Genomic DNA, 14,975 nt, shown 5'->3' with positions numbered 1-14,975 from the left:
CTGGCGTCCGTCTTTCCCCTGAAGTTGGCTTAAAGTTACTTTTCAGTTCTCCTTTAATCTCTCCAGAAGCATTTTACATTTTATTTTTCCTCAAAGTCACAATAACATTTTATACCTGAACACAATCATGTTTGGCCCTCATAAACGAAGGACACGTCTCCAAACTTGTTAAAGATTTTCAGAAGGTTTTCATGTTTGCTTACTTCTTTGTGTGAGATGGCGAGTTGCTCCTCCAATGCACTGCATCGCTCTAAAGCAACACGAAGTCTCTCTCTCACCTTAAAACACAACAACAGTTCATGTCTAACTAGTCAGCAGGAACTCCTGCTGAAGTTTCACTCTGCAGGACGTTCGTTGTACCTTCTCATCAAGGGCTTTGTGGTGTTCAAAAAGTGACTTTAGAGCTTTGAGGACCTCCACCTCGCTGGAGACGCCAGCAGGAGACTGAGCCTGCCTCTTCACCACAGTCATCCTCAGACTGCGCTCATGACGCGACACCAGGCACTCCAGGTGCTCCAGCAGCAGCTGCAGAGAGAGAACACGCTAGCGTTAGCATCCGCTATGCAGGAACCACGTGTGCATCAGCAGAACTGCTGCATGTTGTGAGATTTGTTGTCTGTAGTGGGAAATTTGTGATGATTAAGCAGGTTTCCACATGGGTGGGTTTGGACAATGCTTTGGATTATAAGACAGAAGCTGATTGGTGGAGCGCTGTTATGACAACCATCTCCAGTCCAAACAGAAACAGACAGGAATTTGCCAGGTATGTTCACTCACCCGGGTGTTGTTTCTCTCTGCCTTCAGCTCTGCGATCTCCTCCTCCTTCTCCAGGAGCTGCTCCCGGTAGATGTTCACCTCCTTCGTCAGAGCAGCAAACTCCTGCAACGTGAACACAGTCTGCTGAATGCATGACAAGAAACACAATTATTCACTTTAAAAACCTAAAGTCTAAATCAGATGTGTTCTGGCCTGCATGCAGATGTTTACACACAACCAGTTTCTATTCAGATGCTCTCCTCTCATCAACTTATTAGTTCCTAATTAGTGTGTTTTTTCCAGCTCCAGACATCCCACAGTAAGCCACAGAAGATAATTGCACATTCCTGTGTCTTCATAAAGTGACTGACAGTCATGCTTACATGATGAGCAAAGAAGCTTCACACAACAATCTGAGTAAAAACCAGAAGTTATCTGATGGACTTTCAGAGGCCTGATTCTCTACGTCCAATTCTGCAGCTCTCAAGTTTACATTACTCACATATTTCTCAACATAAACGCATCTGGACACACATGCAGTGATCTTGGTGGTGGTGCTTTTAGAGATTACGTGCATGGCTGGGCGACTAAAGGATGAGCCGTGCTGATTTTCTTTGCCCTGCGGCGAAGGAACGGTGAGTGGCGAGGCCTTCTTGTTCTGATACTGACAGTAGCAGGAGGGGGGCTGATCTTTTCTTTCACTGCTACAGAGATTCTCCCTCTCCTCCTGTCCAGCCTCTGAGCTCTTCCAGCAAAGTGTCTGCAGCACTGAAGGACTGAGAGGAGCGATGCTATTGGTCAGAAGGAGAGACATGGTCTCTCTGCTGGCCAGTGGGAGGCTGTGAGTTGAAGGCCCAGGGGTAATTACAGAGCTGCTCACTTCCTACATTCCTGCAGAGTGGAAGTGAAGTTCGGTAGAAGAGTATCTGTTCTTAGGATAAAGTCACAAAGTGGGGCTGAAACATCTGAGAACAACTGAAGTGACTCGCAGTGATTTCAGGAACAAAAACAGCTCAAATTTCAGTCGAGAACAGAAAACTCAGCCCAGACACAAAGAGTGGGATCCACACGAACAGATTCAGAAACAAGCTGGTTGTTGGTCATTCCAGAATATTTAACAGTTTATTTAATGACCATCGAAGCTGTAGATTTAAACAGCTGGGACTAGATCGCCGCTCAAGCCGGTGCTTCTTATTCTGCGGCTGCTTGGCAGAGGCTCACGTTTTGGGTCCAAACGAATATTTTCTCATCCTGTGAAATGGATCAGCCGCCTTGTTCTCACCATCGTCAACACAAGCTTTCTTTGGGTCTCTAATGTTGGAATTAATGATTGTTCTGTTCACACATTAAAGAGAAACAAAACTGAATCCCATATTTCCTCTACTTAAGACTTTATCTGAGTCCAGAATCTGATCCGGTTGGAGGATAAACACTGTGAGCCATTTCTGTAGCTGGCGCTAGCCTAGCATGTTTGTTTTGGTTGCGTTTACCCAGAATGCCGTGCGTCCACCTCCTGCTTTTCCTGTTTCCAGTCCACTTGGCGTTCACATATGCATTCAAATCGAACCAGAGTTCACTTCAACCGAACCCAGACTGAGGTTTGGAGGACCAGACTTTGCCGTTTTGCTCACATCAGTTTGATCACGTGTTCACACCTCCCCAAACGAACCAGAGCCAAGAACAAACCGACTGGAGTTGGATTAAAGCGACTAAACATCGCTGGTGTGAGTGAAGTTGAATTTCGCCACTATGGAGCAATAAAGGTTATTTCTGTTTTCATTTCTGTTCATAGCAGTCGTCATGATTACAACATTCCAAGAAATTTATTTAGTTTCTCCTTCATAAGTTTTGTCTGAACATGAAAAATCAGAACAGCAGAGAAAACAAGTTATAAGTGAAATTATCAACCAGGCGAGTCAACACAAAATGAAAATACACTAAAATAATCCTTTAATCCTGTTGTATTTTGCAGACATGTAGCCTTATTATATCAGGCAAATTTTACTTTAACCGTAAGTCCTACTGGTGACTGAGTGACGGCGACTCGGTACATTCTGGGCAGGTTTCAGGGGAACCTCCAGAACCAGAACCTTGTCTCAGCCTGATAACAGCAGCAGTGACTGTAGATCAGTAACAGTCTGGTTAGAAGGAGCGAGCTGCTCTATAAGCTGCAAGACCGAGGAATGGATTAAAGGGAGGGGAGCTACAGGGATATGTGTGCCAACCTGTTAAAGGAACAGTACAACACGGCAGAGGAACAATCCTTTCCAGGGAAAACCCAACTCTGACCTGCAGCACCACACTTTCAGACTTCACCCAACACGATTCCTGCAGAGGCGGGGGTCTAAACAAGCTGAGCATGATGCATAATGCAAATGACTGCATGCATGATGAAACAAAGGCCTTCTGGCATCAATCATTAATGACGAGTGATATCTGCCATCGGTCCAACGTCTACAGACACCAGCTGATCTGCAAGCATTCGTCCGTCTGAGCGTTGGGTCTGTGGAGAACTAGAGGAGCCGTCAGCTGACTGTTCAGAGGCGAGTTCAGAAGCAACAGGCTTCCTGCCTCCTGCATCGTGACTTTAGCCGTTCTTAAAAGCTTAAAGCGTGCGCTGAAACGTGACACGGTGCAGACAGCATCTGTTCCCCTGTCAGGGCGAAGACTCACCTCCAGAAACGGGTCAGCGACAAAAAACTGGTTAACCAACCATCCGAACAATTAAAACTACAGTCCTCTGGGTTGATGCTCAGTAAAATCCAACACTTAATGAGCTCTTTTTATGAGGTAAAATCAATAAATTAGAAGTGAATTTAAAAAAATCCTTTTGATAGTTCTTTGGATGGTGTATTAGTTTATTGTGAAGCACCTTTTTGTCTCTAAAAGATAGATGAAGTTATTATTCCTTAAATCCTGGGTCTCTGTTTGAAGATATGCTAAAAAATGCCCAAATTAATTTAATAGATCTAAGAAACAACAAGGTTTGTTGGATAGTTCTGGTATGAAAATAAAGGTAAGATTCCAGAGGTCTAAAAATCATCAATCATGTTTCCAAGTGACAGTAAATTAAGATGGCAAAAAGTGTTCAAATTGTTTTTAATAATCATTTCAGCCCGTCTGTGACGTGAATCTCTCTTTGTAATATTCAGCTGTAATCCAGAACCTTGAGCAAACCACAGAATCACATCTGACCATTTCTGGACCAACATTTATGCACAAAAGAGGAAGAATGGAAGTTTTAGGGAGCCATTAGTTGAAACTTGCAGATACGAGTTTGTTATTTCTGAAGACTTTCACCACGTTTTCATTCATTTTAGTTCATATTGGGTCAGCTGATTCCTCTGAAATATGACCGATTATAAACCCTGATCAGAACAAAATGACCAAAACTTAGAGACATGCTGGGAAAAAACTGCAATGAGTAGAAACTAACTTTGACCTCAAATGAATGTTTGTTTCAGTTCAAGTGGAATTTTAGCTCCAAGCCTTCAGTTCCCTGCAGCTGATTTAGCTTAAATAGAAACCGACAGATTTAGTTTCTCACATCCTATTCTGGATTATCAGATTTGCATAAACTGAAGAGGCTCTGAAAAGGTCACCAACCAAAACGCATGTGGCTGGAGCAGAAATAAAAGCACAACTAGAATAATTAAAGTTACTGTTTGGTATAGTTTAACTCTATTTTTAACCAACATTATTGGCAGAAAAAAGGCTGTGGTGCACAAAGGTTATACGCTCTGTAGTACGTGTCATTACATCACTGTGCGTCTGTCTTTGTTTACACAGCAGCTGAGTCACACAAGCAGAAAAAAAGGCCTTTGTGAAGCTGCAACTGGTCCCAAACAGAGACGGTTCAGAGATCAGTGCTTGTCCTGATAAATAGCAAGATGGCTGCTCAAACAACAAAAACCAGAGGGTTCGACTTTCACTCAACCGTTTAGAGGCTCTCATGTATCTGAAAAAGAAGAACGGGTCAAAAGAGTTTGGTTCAAATCTGACAGGAAACAATAATTTGGCTTTTCTGATCCAGCAGAGATCAGCGTTTTTCTCTCAGGTGTTCGGATTGAGCTTCTTTTGAAGTTTCTAACATTTGGTTAAAGGACAACACACTGTGACTTTCATGTTCCAGTGGAACAAGCCGGCCTTTGTCTCCATATCACCACTGGGCCACTCTCCATTCATGCCTTTGTGTCACAGCAGACATCTCAAGTCAGAGAGGGGAGAAAATACCAAAAAACAAACAGCCAAGCATCGGTTTTATTAAAATTATGCAACGACTCCAATGACTTTTCACCAGTTACAAGAAGTCTCTTTCACTTCCTGTTCTGACTGGGAGTAAAAGCTTCTCACCCTGGAAAACAAGTTTTAAATGTGCGGAAAACAGAAACTAATCAGGCTTTTCTGATTTCAGATTTCCTTCGAGGTCCAACCTGCAGATTCTGAATCTGGTGGTTCTGGTTGTATTTCTAGGGGCTGAAACAGATTTTTTTAAACTCCTGTGGTTCTTAGCCAAGAAAATGCGAATCAGGCATGAATCCATTGACTGGTTTGGAGTGAATCAACCAAAGTGTAATTTCGTCACATATCGTCATGTGGCTGTAATAAACAAGAAGGAGAGGTTGCAAACTAGTAAAAATCACAAATCTCAGAAAGATTGAGGGAAACTTTCCAGAGTTTCATGCCTCTGGTAAGGCACAGATGTGTCTCCATCTCCTCTTTAACGCATTAAATCTTTTTAAGAAAAGCCAGAAACCACTTAAGTGCAAATTGAGGACATTTTCTACTTTTTCTGATTAAACACATCAAAACGTGCATAAAAAAACATTAATGGAAAAACGGTTACTGAATCTCTGGTGTCTGTCGCCTCTTTAAAGCTCTTTCCGCTCCACTTGACTGCATGAGAAGTGCTTTATAACGACTGGTTGATTGAAGACAATAGAAGCTGGAACCAGCAGTGTGGCATTAGTGTAAATACATGTAAAAACGTAACAACCTGCAATAAACAAACACTAGAAATCATCTGTTTCTGAGACCCTGCAGGAGCTGCTGACGTGTGAGCGAGTCAGGCTGGAATGTCTCTGCATTCCAGTCACAGGGTCCGCACCAAGAGGGAGGGAACCGGAGAGAAACCTGGACCTCCCTCCACCTACAGCCCTGCATGGCACCGAATGCATCAACATGTCAGAGTCTCTACATCAGCTCCAACCTGTCCCTCCTCCACAACAAACCCTTAAACTTTACATCCAACATGTATTATTTAAGTGCTCTTATGAGTTAAAAGTCTGGATGCCATAAAGTCTATTTTGGATGAACTGAATCGAAAGAGAAAAGCTACTGGATTATCAGAAACCCACAGGGAGATTATCAGGACGAACATTTGAAAAGTAGGAAGAAATCAACGTTTCATCAGATATGTTGAACACAGCTCCAATTTGTTTTAAACCAAGTGTTTGTTGTGCTATTTGAAGCATGTGAATGTTCTGAGGCGTGGTAACATGAGGAGGAGATTAAGGAACCTGAACTTGGCCTGTAAAGCAGATATAAAGACTCTGTTTTCTGTCAAGTTTTATTAGTTTCTCTCCAATAACATCAGAGTTTCAGATTTAACATGAAAGACAAAGAAAGCTCTGCAAGCTGAGAAAAACAGAGGAAAAACTGTTTTAATAAAGTTTTATAAGACATCAAAGTCCAATAAAAACTGAATTGTAGTAGCATAAATGAACTATACTGTTATTACTATTGTTTTGATAAGGGTAATAGTTTGAGTATTCTCATCCCACCTGCCACATTAAAGCAGACTTGAACTCGATCTATAGAAGCAGCTCAATAAAACCTTAACATGCAAATCAAAGTGTCTCCAATAACTTTATTCAGCTTTTCACTCTAAATAAATTGCTAATTCATCATCAATGGTTGGAAAAATCTGTCCACAGTTCAGCAGATTTAAAATGTATTTCTGTTTCCACCCAGTTCATGACAGCTTGTTGACCCATTCATCTCCATTAGGCTTTAGGATGTTTTCCCTCCTGACAGTCCAGTGGACTCGGCTCTAGCTGCATCATCTGCTCCATCTCCAGCTGCTGTGGTTTTCTTTCTCTCTGCTCTGAGTCAAACTAACCAAACCCTTTCAGCAATTTGTTCCCCTCCTGGCCTGCGGGGGCGCTGCAGCAAGAACCACTGAAGGAAACAAGAAAACTTCAGAAGACACCGACACAGTTCCTTCTTCACCAAATGGAAACTAAAATGGAGGCATCAGATTTTAGTGTTTGGAGGATTTCTCTTTAGTCTTTGGCCCATTTCTCTAGGCTAGCGCGTTAGCTTTGGTTGTATTTACCCAGAATGCTTTGCGCTGCAATCCACTTCCTTCTCTTGGCTAATCTCCTGTCTGCTTGGTGTTCACATATGCATTCAAATTGAACCAGAGTTCACTTCAACTGAACCCAGAGTTCAATTAGCTTTCACACCTCCCCAAACGGACCGGGTCTTTCAAGACAAACGGATTGGAGCTGGATTAAGGTGGACTAAACAGGGATGGTGGGACTGCAGCCTTAATTTTCCATCCTTTCCTACAGATCCACAGAGGTCCCTCCTGTCTGCAGAGGAATACTTTCTATTCACAGTTGGGACAGCTACCGGTCTGTCACTTCCATGTCTTGTTTAGTCAAACATGAACCAAGAAAAGCCTCACCTGGATGGTAACTCTGCTCTAATGGAGAAACGCTCAGCCAGAAGTGCAACAGTAACGGATGAACAGACTTTCTGTTGTGTTCTCCTCTGCATAATTTAAAGGAGGAAACCTGAACCCTTCATTATGAATATAAAACCCTGCATGAGAAAAACATGAGTAATTCATCTAACAAAGACCACAGAACAGACGGACGAAGGCCGGGTCACAAGTTCTGCAACACTTTATGCAAACAGATGAAACAGAAGCAACGCCATCACTAATTTATAACAAGAGGGTCATTAATTTCAATTAACTTTCATTTCATGCAAAATGGTGCTAAAAAAAAGCACCATGTTCAACAGTTTCCTTTGACTGAACCTTTATTAATTTTTACATTTTAGGACCAGATTTGAGTTTAATTCAGTCGATCTTCTCCACGAGGCGTCAGTCACAAACTTTTCATCCACTTTGACTTCCTGATGATTTTTTTGGTTTAAATTAAGTCCAGTGCTGGGTTGCATGATAAATCCCAAAGTTATCATTGGAGGATTCATGTATTCATTAATAATTTCACAAGGAATCCAGACTGCCTATGCTAGAAATGCATCCAGTGCAGTTCTGGGACTTTAACGCATTAAGTCTGATTAATTAATTATATTTTCTTTTTACATATAAAGGTCCAAAGGAAACCTTTATATTTGTGGGTTTCTAGTACAGAAATATTCCCTCAATGTCAAAAAATCACTTTCACAACTCTGGTGTTTCCCTTAAATAAAAATGTAATTAAAATCACACTAGAATATGTTTATTCATGCAATAAGTCATTACAAAACACGCTGCACCATCATCCTGCTACTACTTCCTGTTGTCATCTTCTTCATGGTTTCTGCCAGTGGCAGCATCCGTTTATCGCCTGAAGTGACTGATTCGTTAAACCAATTTAAAATAAGAAAACACCTCATCCTAGCGGCAACCACAATCAGAAAAATACGTTTTTTCAAAATTGCTGTTTCCATCAAGCAAATTTACTTTCAAAATGTTAAAATGCCCAAGTATATGGTCAATGGAAACGCAGCTGGAGACATTATAAACATCAATCTGTCAGGATCAAACGCCCCGCCGTGGTGTCCAGATATTAATGTCGGATCAACATTTATGCTGCTGTAACGTCTCCACCCACCTGTGGTAAAGCGGTGTTGAGCTGTCTCTGCAGGGAGTCCCGTTCATGGCTGACTTCATGGAGCTTGCTCTGAGTCAGGCCCAGATTCTCCTGAGTCTCTCTCAGCGTGTCCAGGAGCCGGTCCCGCTCCTCCAGCATGGACACCATCAACGACTCAAAGTGACCCTCGGAGTCGGACTGCAGCGGCGACCCGGAGCCTCTGCGGCCGCCGCCGTTCCCGCCGCCCGGCCCTTCGGTCTCGCTGATGGTGGGCATCACCTCACACATCATCTGCACAGCAGCAGGGAAAGAATGAGGTGGGGAGCAGCAGACATCAATAAAATGAACAGCTTTCTCATATTTAAATAAACCGTTTTAGTTTTTCAGTAGTGAGAACATACATTCATACTCTTTGAAACATAAAGAACCAGCCTTTTTTCCGATTGTTATAGAAAACCCGGCTTTCACATCTTATTATGTTCTAAATATGGGCCTTTCTGTACAGTCTCAAGCTTTAATCTTTGAGCTTCAAACCTTTAACTTCCTGCTTGAACACCTGAATTCTGATATCCTTTTTGCACAAAGGATATTATTTTGAGTATTGAGTGCAATACTCAAAGTACTTTAAGTATAATTATTGCCCTCAAAGTTGTGGAATAACTGCACAACTTAGAGTCAGTTGTGTAATAATTTTAGCCTATTAACTCCTTTTCTTTACCGTTTGCTCCATTTATCTGTCAATTTCTTTTTGACACAAATAAAAATTCCTTCTAAGGGACAAAGGATCATTCTACACAAAAACAAATTGTTTTAAGACTTGGATCTGATGCATTGAAAACCTATTTTTTAAAGTCTAAACGAGGATCTGGGCTTTGCCAAAGTATTCAGCAGTAGTCCTGAACAGCTTCCGTCATTCTGGATCACATTTTCTTTAGTGATCAGCAGCAGCAGACAAAGCTGCAGTGGTTTGTTTTGTTGCTTCCCTATTAAGTAACAGACTGAGCCGTCAACTGATTAACATCTTCCTGTGTTGACTCGGACCGTGGCAGACTGAGTGGGATCCTCTGATCCGAAATCATACGAAAGGCTTCTTGACAGGAGAACTCAGACGAGCAGCTTAAATCAACTCTGACACAAAGACATTCAGAGGATTACGCTGCATCATCGCCTCAAACATCAGAATCAGGGAACGGCTTTTCATATTTACCACCAACATTCAGCAAACTGAAAAGATTTCCTGCCAAACTGCTTCGTCTCTGGATGCCTTTAGCTGGGCCTTCAGTAATAATGCAGTCATCTAAAAACTAACAGGTTACTAGGACTTTCTCCTCTCACATCCGCCACACTGCCAAAAGTAAAACTTTCCTATTCTAGTGAGGCAGAAAAACTAGTTCACACATCTGTCACTTTAAGGCAGGACTATCCGTGTTCTTTACCATCAGAAAGTCCAGAAAAATGTGCATAAAGCCCTGAGCTGTAAAACGCTCAGGGCTCCTTGTTCTCCTGTGGATCCAGCTCCCAGTTTACTGGATCCAGCTCCCAGTTTACTGGATCCAGCTCCCAGTTTACTGGATCCAGCTCCCAGTTTACTGGATCCAGCTCCCAGTTTACTGGATCCAGCTCCCAGTTTAGCCAGTCTACTTTGTAGACCAGAATTAAAAGTTTCCTCGTTGATGAAGCTGATAGGCTTAGATTATGCTGAGCTATCTCTGTAGCTACAAACTGACCGTTTCTCCTCATGCTGCTTCTTTCCATTACCTGCTGTGTTTGCCACCATTTACTTTCTGGTTTCTCTCAGTTTTTTCACCTTGTATGAGTTTTTATTTGGCAACAAGTTTCAGTTTAGCGTTGGTATTTTTCTGCAGGGATTCTATCTATTGCTATTATTAACTATGCACTGCTGCCAGTTTACTCACTACTTTTTCTTGCTTCTGTATTTTGTGTCTGCTGTGTCTTCTCAACCTCCCAGTCAGATGCAGTTTGCTGATTACATTCTCAGATCCAAGAAACGACTTCTGAGACAAACAGAATTTGTCTGATTGGTATGTTGATTGATTTAATCACCTGATACAGAATCAACAAATTTAAGGTGAGGGTTTAGAGACTAAAGGCACATTTTCCTGAACATCAACACAGTTAAATACATTATCAAAGTTAATATTTTCCTAAAAGAAGTGAGGTTAAAATAATTACAGAAAGGATTAACCATAAAGATCAAACTAAAGTGCCACAAATGAAACAATGTTCTTCAGGGTTATCTGACGGTTCAATAACCAGAAGAACAGATTAAAAACAATAAATATCTGTTCTTGTTGAGCTAATACGCCAATTTATTCAATAATTCAGCAGTAAAAAAATTTTTTGAATTGAAAATGTTGCTTATTTTGTTGATATTTTGTGATTAATTAATTACAGATCCTGCAATTAACTCGATTAAACATTTTAATTAAGCCCCACCAGCAATATTTACTTATTTATAACCAAAGAGTAAAGAAGGCTGAGTTCACCCTGGTTTTGAAGCTTTGTTTATGTTCTAGTTCAAGTCCTGTTTCTGCAGATTTGAGATAAGATAGTGACCAAGTTCAAAAGCACAGCAGAGATGATTTGATCACCAAAGTTTAGAGGTCGGACACAATCCATCATTCCAACAACCCATCGACTAAAAAGAAGAAAGAGAAAGTCAGATCATATAGATCTTCAAATAAACTGTACCAAAGCAAAATATTTTATCTAAGCAGAAAATATTCAAGCCGACATTCAACGCCAACGTTGAGCAAAGAACTGAGATCAGCGAATTAAAGAAGCCTGGAGTTCATTTAAAAGATGCTGCCAGCGGGTTTACCTCCTGTACACACCGAGCCGGCACAAACCGGACAATCATGTGAGCTGGATTTAACATACCTACATGAGCAGCGGCAGCAAACCCAGTCGGCTGAGGGAATCTAAAACAACCCTGATCGGTCAACCAAAAACTCCCTCCTGGAAGTGTTTGTCTTTGACACACACTAATTAACCAGACAAAACTGACCGTGTCAGCACTAATTAATTGAAATCAGGAATTGCATGCTTCCAATCATAAATCCTGTTTGTGGTGGACTGAGCCAAACTTAACCTAATTTACTGGAAGCAAAAACCCTGAACCAACGCTTCATATTGAGGTCAAGCCACTCAGGATCAGCAGCGGGGGGGGGAGGGTCACTAAGCATCAATGGGAGGTAGCGACAGATGGTGAGCAACTCTGTAAAGATGTAAAGACACGATGTACGTCAAAAACTAAAGGTAACAAATCAAGATTTGGATAAAAGACGATCCAACATTTATAAAACTTTTAACCAATAACTTTATAGAGAATTGTTTTAAGGCTCGGAGTATAAAGGATTCAGTGTAAAATAAGAAAGGTGGAGTTGACGTTCTGCCTTTTGTAAGCGTTCAGGCTTTTTCCTGGATGGTGTTTTCTTTAACAATTCTTCTTAAATTTGCTGAAAATCCTCTGATCGATAGAGATAACCGTTTTGAACATGAAGGAATCATAAAATGATCCTCATTTACTCATCAAACCACATTTACTGCTTCTACCAACAACTACAGCTCAATGCTGCAGATTTTCTAATGACATTCTTGACATTTTAGTCCCAAACATTCACATAATTGGGTTTCCTCTGTATTACGAAACATAACCAACACAGAACAGAAGCTGTCCTCTGGTTCAGCAGCTCCTTTATGGATGCCTGTATTTATTACCGTGGTTCACACTGCAAAATAGGTGTTTATAATCAATAAATGGCAAAGAGTTTTTATGACTAGAATAATCCTGTCTTTAGTGATTCCTGCACTATAGTTGACACAACAACAATAACTCCGCAGTGAGCTGCCATCTTGCTTATGTAAGGGGTTTCCTCACAGTTTTACTTTTATCCGACATTGTTTAACATCTGGACAAAGTCGGTGTGTAATCTAGATCAGATTATCCTAGAATAAATACATGTTTGAGTTCAGAGTTTACCACTTCCAAAAGAAAAGGGAATTTAAATGTTTGGTTTTGAACCAAACAAGCTTCAAGAACCTCGAGTCCAGCTTGAAACCCAAAAGTAAAAAGATCTAGAGGCCAAAATAAAAACAAACAAAATCTTTAATAACTTAAAAATTCACATGTTGGACAAATGGTCGAAATGTGATTTGATAATCTACATTTAAGTGCATCATTTCTAACATGCAGACTTTTATCTGCATTTTAGATAAGTCTCCATTTCATCGGAGGTCGTAACCCCCAAATCAGTCATTATTAGACTTTATTTAATTCAAAGTTATGTCTTCAAATACACATTAAAATGAATCCAACATGTATCAAATTGATAAAATGTGGCATAAACTAAATATTGCAGTCAAAAATGCAGACATTCACTGAGAAAAAATCTGTTACACTAAAAGTTCTGTAACTTCTTCAAAATAATACTTTGTTTATATGTTTTAAATAAAGAATCTGCATATTAATTGTATTGAAAGCCCAGTAATAAAGCATGTTTAAGCCTAGTTTATTGTGAGACACTATCATTTTTTTTACTATTAGTTGAGGGTCCTCTCCATCAGTCTGGCCCAGGCTAAAAAACATTAATAAAATAAGGACTGTATGTGCTTTTCCACATTTAATTTTCATTCTTCTTTACTCTAGAGTAGAAAAGTAATGAAAAGCCCATTGTTTTTTAAAACACCAAGTAGTTGTTAGTTTTGACAAAGCCATTAAACAGGAAAGAAAATGTTGATTTTTTTCAATCTGAAAATTACTGATCAGACCCAATCAAGGAAAAATCGGCCAATTCTGATAATCTACAAGAACTGACTGGTCTCTACTTCTGTTCATCTTTTCTTAAAGCTGAAATCTGCATCCTTGGAAGTAAAACATGAAGTGACAGCTGCATCATCAACTCTGGACGTTTTTGTTAAAACCTTTGGAGAAAAGGGATAATGGAGCATCCAAAGCCCAGTTCAGCACCATCCAACTCCAGTTACACATAGCTCACCTTTGCAGTTTGACGTCAATCCAAACTCCTTTGTAATCCACGTTTTGGAGATAAACTAAATCCAACTCTATGGAACAGTCTTCAACAATATCCAGAGTTATTCGGGAATTCTTAATTCCGCCCAGGGGTTGGGATTAAGGCTGTGGAAGAGTCCTTTAGAAGGGGAAAAAAGTTTAAATTTCCTTAAGGCCTCAGACCGACACAGAGTGAGAGGGGGGCAGTATTCCAACTTTGGCCGGCTAACTCCGTGTTAGCACGCTAGCTTCCCGAGTGAGCTGGTGATTCGATGATTGCATTCCTGGATTTAGAAGTAAAGTGTCGATCTTTGCACATTAAAAACACACAAGCACCCTAAAATATAAAGTTATTCTAATCGAAAACAGCATTTCATAACTGACAGATACAGCGTGATCCAGTCAGGTGACGTGGAAACTGTTGCTGAGCGGCTAGCTAATTTGAAACAGAAATCTTTGGCTTGGAGTCAGTTTAAATCGACAGCTACTAGCCTGCTAGGTAGCTAAGGCTCACTACTTTTAATTTATGAACAAACACGTAAAACTCGGTTTCGTATAAAAGTACGTAACATTGTAAAACATATACTATAAAATCTATTTCAAAGTGTTTAAAATTATGAAATCCTGAAACAGGTCTCCAAAGCTGCCGAAATGAGGAAAGTATCCAGCAGCGTTAGCACCTCGGCTAACGTTAGCTTCCCGTCGATGCGGCTGCGGAGCGGCGTCACCACATCACGGCGCAGCTCCGCTTCCACTCGGAAACTTCCAGCCAACACCGGCCCGTTAGCGACGGTTTTCTCCGTTCCCACAAACCCAACTTTAATCCACTCCCTTCACGGGGGTTTCGCTTAGTGTTTCCGACCGAAATAAAAAAGGTCCGTTGGTCCGGTCCTGTGCTTTAGCCGTCGCCACTGCCTGGCAGCTTCGGCAGTCCGTGAGAAGTAGGAGCCTGGCAGTCTGCGGGAGGAGAGCGCTTCTTCCCCCGCGGTGGGCTGCCTGGAAACTGGAGGAAAAGGAAGAGCAGCAGCACTTTCAGTTCCTGTGAGCGCTCAGGTAACGACCACACACATTCAACCTGAGATTTTCCCTGGAAAATGTTATTTATTGTGTTAATATGCTGGTGCTTCTCAGGAATTTTATCACCCAAAAGTTATTTACCTTTTCAGTTTTTCAAAATAACTGCGATGCAGAAGTGGGAACTCAAAAAATATACTCAAGTAAGAATACTTCAACATATTTTACCCAAGTGAAAGTAAAAAAAAAAAAAAAAAAAAAAAAAAAAAAAAAAAAAACCAAAAAAAAAAAAAAAAAAAAGAAGAAAAAAATTTTTTTTTAAAAAAAAAAAAATTTAGGACAAA

At 40.8% G+C, this 14,975-nt stretch overlaps 1 protein-coding gene across 17 annotated transcripts in view; it reads right to left on the bottom strand.

The window, feature by feature from the left end:
• ppfia1 (PTPRF interacting protein alpha 1) overlaps positions 1–14,817 on the bottom strand; it is a 45,173-nt gene extending 30,356 nt beyond the window's left edge. For 14 of the 17 annotated variants that reach the window (XM_015029339.1, XM_015029340.1, XM_015029338.1 and 11 more), the window contains exons 1-5: positions 13,604–14,817; positions 8,607–8,876; positions 778–879; positions 361–525; positions 204–278 (exon numbers count right to left, since the gene is read on the bottom strand). In XM_015029339.1, the coding sequence (XP_014884825.1) occupies positions 204–278; positions 361–525; positions 778–879; positions 8,607–8,876 (612 nt within the window). In that variant the 5' untranslated portion in view covers positions 13,604–14,817. The remainder of the gene's footprint in view (positions 1–203; positions 279–360; positions 526–777; positions 880–8,606; positions 8,877–13,603) is intronic. The other 3 variants (XM_015029352.1, XM_015029351.1, XM_015029353.1) reach the window with 1 other exon arrangement.
• Between the last annotated feature and the right edge of the window lie 158 nt (positions 14,818–14,975).

The sequence above is a fragment of the Poecilia latipinna genome, unplaced genomic scaffold (assembly GCF_001443285.1).
Source record: "Poecilia latipinna isolate Pla-1442-1.1 unplaced genomic scaffold, P_latipinna-1.0 Scaffold150, whole genome shotgun sequence".
In the NCBI taxonomy this organism is placed as follows: Eukaryota; Metazoa; Chordata; class Actinopteri; order Cyprinodontiformes; family Poeciliidae; genus Poecilia; species Poecilia latipinna.
Note: the sequence above shows the minus strand (reverse complement) of the source record. Positions and strands in the feature narration are given on the sequence as shown.